We start from the raw sequence: 12,201 nt of genomic DNA on the forward strand, positions 1-12,201 counted from the left end.
TCAGCCCCATATCTCTTGCATAGTGTGTACACAGGAAGGGAGAGTGTAAACACTCTTTCCTTTCCTGGCCATGGAATTCTGTGCCTCACATAGAAATATTCAGGAATTGCATTCCTCTCCTGCCCCATAGTGCACAGAGTACTTCTGTTGCTTGTGAGAAAATCTTGCACACCAAAGCCCTGGAAGAGGAACAGACCACTGTATAGCAGTTCTGTGTGAGGTATGCAGAGGTGTCCCATAATAACTGAGTGTGTTGCTGTCTACGCAACACCATGTTTGTTTGAGGGATGGAGGAAGGGTTCAGGCTTTATTGGGAACTAGCTTAAGATGCTGTGCAGAGCATACTGTGCGCTAGTACTTGATTGCTCCCCTCACCCCCTGCCACAGGCCCCCTCACCTCAGAAATCTCTCCACCCTCACCTGAGCTGCTCCCCTGCTCCTCCTCCTCCATCCAGTTGCTTCCATCCCCCTCACCCCTCTTGGTCACTCCTCCATCCCTTTACTCCATCTCCCTCTCGCCTATTGGTTGCCACTGCAATGTTGCTGGTGCCTATTAGGGGTGTGCACAGAACCAGCTGGTCCAGTTCAGTTTGAGCCCATAGCGGACCCAAACCAGACCGGGCCAGTTCAGTCCGGCATCCCCCTTGAAGGCCCCCCCCCAAGTTTGGTCCGGGGGTTCATGAAGATTTTTTTTTAATAATAAAATTTTTTTTTACTTACCCCCTTCGGGGCAGATGTTGGAGGCGGAGGGGAGGGGGGTTCGCATAGTTTCCCCCTCCCCCCGCTGACCTCCCTTCATGCCTATACCAGCCATTCGGCTGGCTCTTCAGCCCATTCGGGCCTTCCCCTTCCGGCGCAGTGGCCCAGGCCATGCAGAGGCCAATTGCACAGGCTCATCAGCCTACAAGGAGGGGGAAGGCCCAAACGGGCCAAAGAGCCGGCCGAACAGCTGGTATAGGCATGAAGGGTGGCCGGCGGGGGGAAGAGGGACCTCCACGGACAGACACACACCCGCCGCCGCCTCCAACAACTCCCTCGAAGGGGATAAGTTAAAAATTTTTTTTAAAAAAATTCCATGAACCCCTGAACAGTCAGGGGGTGTTTGGTCTGGGGTCCGACCAAACGGGGGATGTACCAAACAGGGCATGGTCAGACCAATCAGGGGATGGTTCGGTTCTACCCCGAATCGTCAAACTGAATTGGTTCAACGTCAAACACATTCGACGTCGAACCTGTTTGCACATCCCTAGTGTCTATTGGTCAAGCTGCAGCCCCTACCCCAGAGACCTTCTCACTCGAGCCCCGTTCCTGCTCCTCTTCACAGGAGCAGCAGCAGCAGTGGTTGACTGGACCCTTCCCTGCTGCCACTACCTCCATGGCCGCTCATTCCCCTCAGGCCTCTGACAGGCCCAGGTCCTTCCCTTGCTTGCCTGCCTGCCTGCCTCCCTCCTTCCACCAATGGCCTCGGTAGCCCCAAACAGCAGCAGTGATTAACTGGGCCCTTCCTTGCAACCAGTAGGTGCCACCATGGCTGCTCGTTCCCCTCAGGCCGATCACAGACCCAAACCCATCCTTCGCCCTTCCTTCTTTCTCTCTCTTTCTCTCTCCTCCACTCACTCTTCCCCTCTCTCTTTCTTCCCCTACCTATTTCTCCCTCCCTCATTTCCTGAGTTAAGAGATCTTGTCTCACTTGTTTCCTCATCTAATGCACACAACAGCAGCCTCCTTCTCCTGAAGGGGCCCTTTCCTCCCTCACAACCCCTCTCTTCTCAGACCCTTGCCCACTGTGTGTGTGTGTGTGTATCCATTCCTCTCATCTACAATCAAGAACATCTTACGACCAGTAATCGTTGCATTCCAACTTACCTTAACCATCACAGCCTCCTCCTCCCTATCAGCATATGGAATCCCCACTGCCCAATCATTACGGTGCCACAGGCTTTGCCTCCCTATCAGCATATGGAATCCCCACTGCCTAATCACCATGGTGCTTCTGCTCTCACAGGCTCCTCCTCCCTATCTGCATATGGAATCTGCACTGCCCAATCACCACAGTGCTTCTGCTTGTGAACTCTCATAAGAGCGCTACACACAGGATTAGCCATAGTTACAATTTGGAGAATCGATATAATTAATTCTCTAAACTGGCCAGATGTGCATGGCGTGGGGATGCAGTGGCAGAGGTAGGCCCAGGTCCAGGCCTGGTTGCTGGGAATGGGGGAATGAAGGGGCAGAAGCATGTCGCGGGGAGGCGGTGGCGGCTCTGGCTGTGGTGGGGAGGCGGTGGGGAGGCAGTGGCAGCGGTGAGGAGGAGGCAACAGCAACCACCAGGAAGAGGAGAAGGCAGTGGGTGGCAGAGCCTCACTTAGCAATAGCAATAGCAATAGCACTTACATTTATATACCGCTCTATAGCCGGAGCTCTCTAAGCGGTTTACAATGATTTAGCATATTGCCCCCAACATTCTGGGTACTCATTTTACTGACCTCGGAAGGATGGAAGGCTGAGTCAACCTTGAGCCCCTGGTCAGGATCAAACTTGTAACCTTCTGGTTACAGGGCGGCAGTTTTACCACTGCGCCACCAGGGGCTCATAAGAGAAGCTCACTTGTAAGAGAAGCCCGGCTGGGCAGGCGGCAGAGCCGCGTGGGCCCGGTCCAGACGCAGTAAGGAAGTGGTGGGTCTGGGCCGGCTGTGGTGAGGCAGTGGCTGGGCTGCCATGAAGAGACAGAGGGCAGCAGAGCCACGCCCAACAGGGGTGAGAGGAGGCAGGCAGCAGAGCCACACCGCCAAGAGGAGCCAGGCAGCTGCCAGAGCCACACTGCGAGGAAAGTGAGCTAGCAGCGCAAACTGGGGCATAAGGTGGGGGAGGGGAAGCGCCGGCCCCAAAGGGCACACAGATGCTCTGTGCAGGGTAAGCTAGTTTTATTTATTTATTTATTTATTTATTTATTTATTTAACAAACATATTTTATACCTCCCAAAACTTCTGTCTCCAGGTGCTTTACAACAAAATAAAAACAGAAAGTAAAACATTAGTTAAAACAAAAAGTTTAAAACATTACAACAATTTTAAATTTTTAAACAATATTTTAAAACAGCATTAGAACCATTAAAACAATATTAATTAAAAGCCTGGTTGAACAGATGTGTCTTTAAAGACTTTTAAAAAGCTGTCAGAGGTGGGGAGGCTCTTGTTTCAGCAGGGAGCGCATTCCAAAGCCTCGGAGCAGCAGCGGAGAAGGCCTGTCCCTGAGTAGCCACAAGACGAGCTGGTGGCAAATGCAGACGGACCTCTCCTGATTATCCTAATGAGCGGTCGGGTTCATGATGAAGAGAAGACGTCCTCTTAAATACCCAGGGCCCAAGCTGTTTAGGGCCTTATAGGTTATAATCAACACTTTGTATTTTGCCCAAAAACATATTGGCAGCCAGTGTAGCTCCTTCAATACAGGAGTAATATGTTCTCTCCAAGATGACCCAGAGACCAGCCTGGCTGCCGCATTCTGGACCAACTATAATTTCCGGACTATATTCAAGGGCAGCCCCACATAGAGCACATTGCAGTAGTCCAGTCTGGAGGTTACCAGCCGATGTACCACTGTTTTGAGGTTGTTCTTCTCAAGAAACAGACGCAGCTGGCATATCAGCCAAAGCTGATAGAAGGCATTTCTGGCCACTGCCTCAACCTGGGACACCAGGGAGAGGATTGGATCCAAAAGCACCCCTAGATTGCGTGCCTGTTCCTTCTGGGGAAGTGTGACCCCATCCAGAACAGGCAGATCAAAATTGTCTCTCGAGTTTTGACCCTGCACGATGAGTACCTCTGTCTTATCTGGATTCAATCTCAGTTTGTTATCCCTCATCCAGCCCATCACCGACTCCAGACAGGCATTTAGGGAGGTTATGCCCTCTCCAGATGATGCTGACATGGAGAAATAGATTTGAGTGTCATCAGCAAATGTCATCTGATGATCTCTCCCAGCAGTTTCATGTAGATGTTAAACAACATCAGAGACAATATGGAGCCCTGAGGCACACCATACAAAAGTTCAGATTTTGAAGAAGAGTAGTCTCCAAGGGATACCATCTGGAACCTGCCCAAGAGGTGGGTGCGGAACCACTGCAAAGCAGTGCCTCCCACTTCCAATCCCTTCAGACGCTCCAGAAGGATACTATGGTCAATAGTATCGAAAGCCACTGAGAGGTCCAAAAGGGTCAACAGAGTCACACTTCCTGTCAATTCCCAGTTGGAGATCATCCATCAGGCCGAACAAGGCAGTCTCCACCCCATAGCCAGCCTGAAAGCCAATTTGAAATGGGTTAAGATAATCAGTTTCCTCCAAGACTGGAGCTGGGAGGCAACCACCCTCACAATTACTTTGCCCAGCCACAAAAGTTTGGAGACAGACCTGTAGTCTGTATAGAGGTGGTCTCTACTGTCATGTGTGCAGCTCTGTGAACTGTGTGGGCAGGAGGGAATGGATTGTGCTTAAAGTTTCCCTGCATATATTACAAGAACTAAAAAAACATTTTTGCTGTGTTCTTGTGTTGAGAATGATTGTGGTTAAAGAGTTAGATCGAATTCTGGTTATTTGTCCTGGTTCAATGCTGAATAACTGCAGTGATCTAACTGGGATAGCCCAGAAATTCCAGGTTCTCACACTCTGTGGGAGTGCACAGGGCTCACCACTCACAGTTAAGTCTTTAACCACGATGGTTGTCATGACAATGTGGCCTCTGTTTAGTATTTCCCCCACTTTAGTTGCCCCCCTGACAACACAGGAGGTTCTTTCTTTCTTTTTTTTAAGCAAATCACACTTCAGTAAATGCTGGACAAATATGGTGCCAGATCCCACAACCAATGTGCAGGCAATCCTCTATAATAAAACGCTTGGTGTCCGTCCGTGGACGGACACCAAGCGTGTGTCCGTGCCTCCCTGGCCTGTTCTGCGCATGCGCGGAGCGCATGCGCAGAACAGAGCAAGGGAGACACGACCACCGGCACCCGGTGGCCATCTTGGGCGGCCAGAAGTGGCCACCCCGAAGAAGCCGGGTGAGCGGCGCCGGGCGACACTGGCCGCCGCCGCCTTGGCCAGAGGACACGCCGCGGCGACAAGGGAGAGGCCCCGGGCAGCGGAGGGCCTGGCCGGAGCCGCGGGCGGTGGCGGCGGGCCTGCTGGAGCCGCGGTGGTGGTGGGTGGCGGGCCCGCCGGAGCCCTGGGTGGCCGGCCCGGCCGGAGACACGGGCCGCGGTGGGTGGCGGCCGAAGAAAAGTAAAAGTAAAAATGCTGCCGCCGCCGAAGTCCCACCCTCCCTCCCTCCCAACTTCCGAAACCACCTTACCCCTCCCGTGACAGTTGAGAAAAGAAAGACCTAAATTGAAGAGGGAGAGAGGAGCTCGCAAGCAGTGCTCCTCCCTCTGCAAAGGCTCTGCCCGAACTGGCGCTTGGGGCCGAAAGGACGCAAGAGGCGTCCTTTCCGCCCCAAGCGCCAGTTCGGGCAGAGTCTTTGCAGAGGGAGGAGCGCTGCTTGCGAGCTCCTCTCTCCCTCTTCAATTTAGGTCTTTCTTTTCTCAACTGTCACGGGAGGGGTAAGGTGGTTTCGGAAGTTGGGAGGGAGGGAGCATGGGACTTCGGCGGCAGCGTCGTCGTCAGTATTTTTTTTAAAAAAAACAGTAAAGGGGAGAGGAAAAGGCTAGCGCCCGTTATTATAACGGGCTTCAAAATACTAGTGCATTAATAAAATGAACTACATAGGAGTCTGCCTTCTACTGTGTCAGGCCATTGGTTCATCTAGTTCAGTGTCATCTGCACTGGCTGATAGCAGCTCCCTGTACGAATACAGCAAATAGGAATCTTTCTCAGTTCTATCTAGAAATGGCCGGGGTTGAACCTGAGGCCTTCTGCATGTGCTCTCCCACTGAGCTGTGGCCCTTCCCAAGGCTATACAAGTCCCAGTGCTGGTGTGAAGAAACAAAGCTGATTCTCAAGATCTACCTCCAGCCTCAGTAGTAATGCTGGTGCAGCAAATTCCACAGTTTGGGTGGAGAGAACGACGTAGGACTTGAAGCCACCTTTTATGTAAAATTAGGACCTTGGGACTTGCAAATATTGACTGAAAGAGTTGCTGCTGCGGCTGCTGCTCCTCTTTCTTCTCCCCCCCACCCCGCCATCATCTTCTTTCTTCTAGAATAAGGAGTTCTAATTGCAAACGGGACAGAGCTGCATAACATGGCCTTACATCCCAAGCATAGGTTCATGTTTTAGCCATAGTCATGCAAGACTTAACATGCACTGCCATAGCTAAAATCCATGTACAGGATCATGCTGCCTGACTGCAATTCATTTTTGTTGTTAACAGATAGCAAATATATATAAAGTTAAACATAGAAGTTATGTCTTAAGACAAAAACAACTGATGAAAACTTACAGGATATAATTAATATTCCGTTATATAAGGCAATAGAGCATAAATCACGAAACTATACAAATCTTAAAACATAGGTAATGTATAGTACATTAAACAAATGTAACATGTCATTAGATGAATGCACCTTGTTTGGCCAGTATATAATAAACCATCTCCACTTATCAGCAAAAGTATTACTTTTCCACCGCCCTTCTCTAACATAATGATGCTGTAACAGTGAAATAATATAGCTTTCTTTCCAATTGTTTAATTTTGTTTTAATTCTTTTAATTGGTCTTAATTGTTTATCAATTTCTTTTGTTGTAAATCACCATGAAATTTAATGACTTGACAGTATTGAAATGCAGTAAACAAATATATACATAACATTTATTAGTTTTCCTCAGTTTGCAGTATTTTTCAAAGCATAGCCTAACAGCAGCCAGCATCTATCTATCTATATACTTATTTCTCTAAGACGGGCTATGTGTGGGGACATGGCAGAAAGGAGGCAATTGGCTGACAGAGGGGGAGGAGGTGATTGGCTGACAGAGTTCGCAAGCAGAAGCACCTGATTGGGCAGTGGGGATTCCATATGCAGATAGGGAGGCGGAGTCTGTGGCACCGTGGTGGTTGGGAAGTGGGGATTCCATATGCAGATAAGTAGGAGGAGCCTGTGATGGTTAAGGTCAGTTGGAATGCAACTGTTACTGGTCAGAAGATGTTCTTGATTGTAGAGGAGAGGAATAGATAGATAGATAGATAGATCGATAGATAGATAGCGGGCAGGGGTCTGCGAAAAAATGGGTCATGAGGGAGGAAAGAGCCCCTTCAGGAGAAGGAGCCTGACATTGTGTGACAGCCAGAAAGCCGGGCATGCCAGCATGGGGGGGTGGGGGACAGCTGAGCCCAACTAGAGGCGCAGATGCTCTGCGCCTGGGCCCACTAGTCTTTATATGTATATCACTAAGGCATACCCGTGGCTAATCCCGTGTGTGGCAGCTCTCGTGAAAGTTCGTGAGCAGAAGCACCTGATTGGGCAGTGGGGATTCCATCTGCAGATAGGGAGGAGGAGCCTGTGAGAGCAGAAGCACCATGTTGATTGGGCAGTGGGGATTCCATATGCAGATGAGGTGGAGCCTATGATGGTGAAGGTCAGTTGGAATGCAACTGTTAGTGGGCAGGGGTCTGCAAAGAGAGGGGTTGTGAGTGAGGAAGGAGCCCCTTCAGGAGAAGGAGGCTGCCACTGTGTGAATTAGATGAGGAAACAAGATGAAGAAGACCAGTGAAGTCAGGAGGGCGGGCCTACCATCATTTTCTTTGGCCAGCTGGCTGGTCGGCCACCATCATTTGCCACCGTTATCTTTGCTGGCTGGCTGTCATTGCCATTTTCTTCCCTGTCCCCATTGCTATCCAGGCAGCTGCTTGTGAACTCTCATGAGAGCTGCCATGCATGGGATTAGCGATGGTACGCCTAAGAGAAATATATATTCAGATAGTATTTAGGAGAGTTTTTAACCTAGAGTACAAATAGAAAGAGAAGTGGATTGAAAAACAGCGCAAAGTGTGTTATACTATCTAATGCACTTTTAATTTGAATCCAGATTGTTGTAGAGCACAACCAGTCTATGGAATTCACTGCCACAAGATGTGAGGATGCTCACTAGCTTTATTGATTGATTGAGTGCTTTCGAGTCAGTCTTGACTCTTAGCGACCACATAGATTATCTCCAGATTAGATTACTTCAGATGGAGATGAGACAAATTCATTGATGACAAGTCTATCAGCAGCTTCTGATCTTGATGACTTTATGCTCCCTCCAGGCTTAGGGTACTATACCTGTTGAATACCAGTTGCATGGGAGCAATGGCAGGAGAGGGAGCATACTTTTATCTCCTACTTGTGGGTTCCCACAAATAGGATGGCCAATGTGGGAAACAAGATGCTGGGTCCAGCAAGGTTCTCCTTATGTTCTTATGTACACGCAGAAGTGAGAGTCTGCCCAATGTAGTCATGCTGAGAACACAAGCCTGATTTGTCCTTGTTACAAGAATATCATAGCCACTGAAGACATGCTCATTTGATGATCTAACCAGTCTTCATCTTCCTCAATGTGTCTTTCCTGGAGGGTTCTTGGTGTCATATCTTTCTAAACTGCCTGTCGTCTCTATCCCCAAAGAGATGTCTGTTTCCTGTACCAGTTACCATTCTTGCTACCATTCTGAAACATGTATCTTAGGAGTACTGCCATGTGAGAGAACTTTGGAGTGAACAGATTAAGGATGATGACTGTCCTATGAATGATTCCATGATGGAAGTCCAACTGAATTCATTTTTTTAAAAAAAATTATTTTATTGTTTTAAAAAGATATAAACAAAGAGAAATAAGAAACAGAAAAGAAAAAAGAAACAAGAAACAGAATAATCAAACCCAGCAATTACAAAGATTCTCAATATAGTCTATATACGTCAACCTAAATTCCTTCAGCCAACATATCTCTCCCCACCCACCACACTCTACACATTATTGAGTACAGGACTGAAACAACAATGATATTCTTGCTGTCTGCATTAATTTCCTCTACAAAGAAAAGCCAAATCTCGAATGGAGTGCCAATCCCTGTGATATATTATATTGAATAAATGGTTCCCACACTTGAAAGAAAAAATCCTCAGATTTATTTTTAATATATGCAATTATTTTGGCCATTGATGCATATTCCCAAAGTTTGAGATGCCAGTCATCTAAAGTTGGAATCAAATTTGTTTTCCAACAGGAAGCATAAAGGATTCTTGCCGCCATTATCATATATAAAGAAAATTCAGTCTGTTTTGCGGGAATATGCGGTTTAGTAAAATTTAACATGAATATTTCTGGGAGAAAAGGGAAGTTTGTATGCAAAATTTGCTGCATCTTGGAATGTATTGTTTTCCAAAAATTTTGAGCTTTTTTACATGTCCACCACATATGATAGAAAGTACTTGTCTGCTCCATACATTTCCAACAGTCTCCAGGATAGTTCATCTTTGAAATTACTGCTGGAGTAATATACCAATGCAGGTACATTTTATACCAATTTTCCCTTAGAGTACTATTCATTGTAAATTTTATATTCACCTTCCATTGAAATTCCCACTGTTGCATCTCTATTGTTCTGTTTAAGTTCTGCATCCATTTTACCATACAATCCTTCACCTGTTCAGATTCTGAGTCATATTTCAATAGAAGTTTATATATAAGGCCTAGCATGTGTTCTGAGTTCTTTGTTATTAAAATTTCAAATTCTGTTATTCTCACCTTACTTCTGTACTTCTTCCCGAATTATGCTGGTTATCTGTAATTATGGTAACCAGGAAGGAGTTTCTTTCCATTATTGACTTAAACATTGAAAAGATTTCATTTTTGATCTTCCCGCCATAAGACTCTGCAAATCGTATGCTCGCCATTGATCAAATTGTTTTATATGTTCTTCTCTGTGAAAATATATATTTAATATTGAAGCTACCAGTGAAAATGTTGGACTTATCCTTTTTTTGTACTTATCCCATACCTTCATCAAGCTGTTCCTAATGGGGTGGTTTTTAATTTCTACATTCGTTTTCTTTATATCCGTCCACAAATACCTGTGCAATATAATTTCACATTTGGGATAGCCAGTCCTCCACGTTCTCTTGCATCTTGCATGATTTTAAATTTCACTCTAGGTTGTCCAACTGAATTCAGTGGGGCTTAATCCCCAGTAAAGGCATAGGACTACATCTTATCTCAGGATCCAGTGATAGGATCCAGTTATTTTCTTGATTAAAGAACAAGCATGGAAGGCTCAGGTTACACATTTCGAGAAATATGTAGTTTGACAATCCGGAAGATAATGCTATTTCTCTAGCCCTGTCCAGGAATTATGCAATCTGGGGATGATGTACTCATGTACAATGTCACCAAGAATGTGCTTGAAAGTCACGCCCCCGTATGATGCGCATGAAAACCCTGCCCCCTTCATGCGTACAGTGTTTGTCTTCTGGGACAAACACTGTACTTATGAGAGATCCTCCCTGTAATCAGACAAATGCTGTTGGGTGAGGGTGGGGGGAAGCGGGAACTGCATATGTCACGGCAGGGGCAGGGCTTTCAAGCATGTTCTCAGCAAGTAGTGTCCCCAGTTTGCATACTGCCTGGACAGCTCTGCTCTGTAAATTAGAAAACATGCACCAGGTTTTCTTTGCCTAATTATAAAAGTAAGTGAAAACTTCTGCTTGGTAAAAGATGGGGAAAGATGTCTAAAGCCCGATTCAGACATTATGCTGTACAGGTGTACAGATGTCTGTACACCTATACATGTGTTTGTGTGAATGGCTGTACCTGTGCTTATTTTAAAAGTGAACCTGAGTACAGGCCCCGCAAATGCATGGTACAGATAGGAAGTTTACTACTGTACTGTGCTCAACCTAATAAGGTCATGCACACAGCCATTAGAGGGGCGGGGTAGGTGGGCGGTGGAGAAGGCAGGGATGAATTTACCTCCCCCTCCCCCAGATGCTTGATGATCTCCTTTTTGGTGCGATGTTGGGTGCCCACACAATTCACACTGCTCCGAGCACGAGTCCCAGCCTCCAGAAATTCCAAAATGCTCCACGCAAGCAGTGCAGTGCATTGAGGGATTCCCCTGTGAGTCGGATGTTCTAGGTGCCCAACTCTGTATGTGCTCGAGTTGCATGCAGCCCGGGCACAAACACAACCCTGTAACTGTGTTCACACCCTTTAACCCAAGTTAAAGCCTGAGTTTAAAACTCAGGCTTTCAAGGCAGGCAGTACCAGGACTGGCCCCAACCCTGGCACTTCACACAGGCAGCCAAACCTAGGCAGGGCTGCCCAAACCTGGGTTTGTGTCGTAAATCTGTTAGCTCAGCTAACCCAACAGGATTTACAACCCCCTTCAGCACTCCCCTTATGAAATAACAGAAAAGCAGCAGCGAAACTGCAAGAAGGAAAAGAAAAGGCTCACAAAGAAAATAGTAAATGAATTAAGTCCCCTGAACTGAACTAGGTACCCTCCTCTAACAATAACTGAGTAATAAGTGAAAAGAAAACACAAAGCAAGGAATGAAATGAGCTAAAGACACCAGAACAAGGAATTAACGGAACAAAGCAGGAAAGCATAAACAAGGCAACCTGGAACTCAGAAAAGTCTGGAATTTAAATAGCACACTGTCTGCCGCCAGCGAAAGTTGCAAACAGCATCTGAGCAAGTGAGAGACTGCTAAATATATATGGCTCAAGAGAACCAGCAGCCAATCAGGCTTCCCTGAGTCAGCACTTCGGCTTCCTCTCTTGTGATCTCCTGAGCCTGCGTGACTGCCACTGAGCTTGCCTCTTGAGACACCTTCTCAAGACAGGTGAAATCCCAGGCTCCTCCCCATCAGAAATTCTGGCAGCTCTTGCGAATTCTCAGCTCCAGAGTCTGGTCTCCCTGCCAAATCCTGTTGCTGTGCCTCTGAGCACTCACTAGCAGGCGAATCCTCCTGCTCTGAATCTTCTGAGGCAGAAGTCTGAGCCATGACACCTTGGCTGAACAGCCTCATAGTGTGAATCACAGTACCTGTGTATAGATCTGCACCTGTGTACATTGTACACTCATTGTAAGAGTGTTGAAGATAATGTGTGAATGGGCCTTAATATGTCTCAGATAATTGTCCTTTTTTTCCCTTTCAGAAACATGTTTCCTCCAAATCTGGTGGAAGCCTGCTTTAAACAGGTAATAGTGTGTTGTTCACTTCATGTAGATTATCTCG

At 47.1% G+C, this 12,201-nt stretch overlaps 1 protein-coding gene across 1 annotated transcript in view; it reads left to right on the forward strand.

The window, feature by feature from the left end:
* Window positions 1–12,201, forward strand: part of SLC1A3 (solute carrier family 1 member 3) — an 89,367-nt gene that overhangs the window by 65,338 nt on the left and 11,828 nt on the right. Inside the window, exon 5 of the mRNA XM_053299997.1 lies at window positions 12,122–12,164. Within this exon, the coding sequence (XP_053155972.1) occupies window positions 12,122–12,164 (43 nt within the window). The remainder of the gene's footprint in view (window positions 1–12,121; window positions 12,165–12,201) is intronic.

The sequence above is a fragment of the Hemicordylus capensis genome, chromosome 2 (assembly GCF_027244095.1).
Source record: "Hemicordylus capensis ecotype Gifberg chromosome 2, rHemCap1.1.pri, whole genome shotgun sequence".
NCBI classification, from domain to species: domain Eukaryota; kingdom Metazoa; phylum Chordata; class Lepidosauria; order Squamata; family Cordylidae; genus Hemicordylus; species Hemicordylus capensis.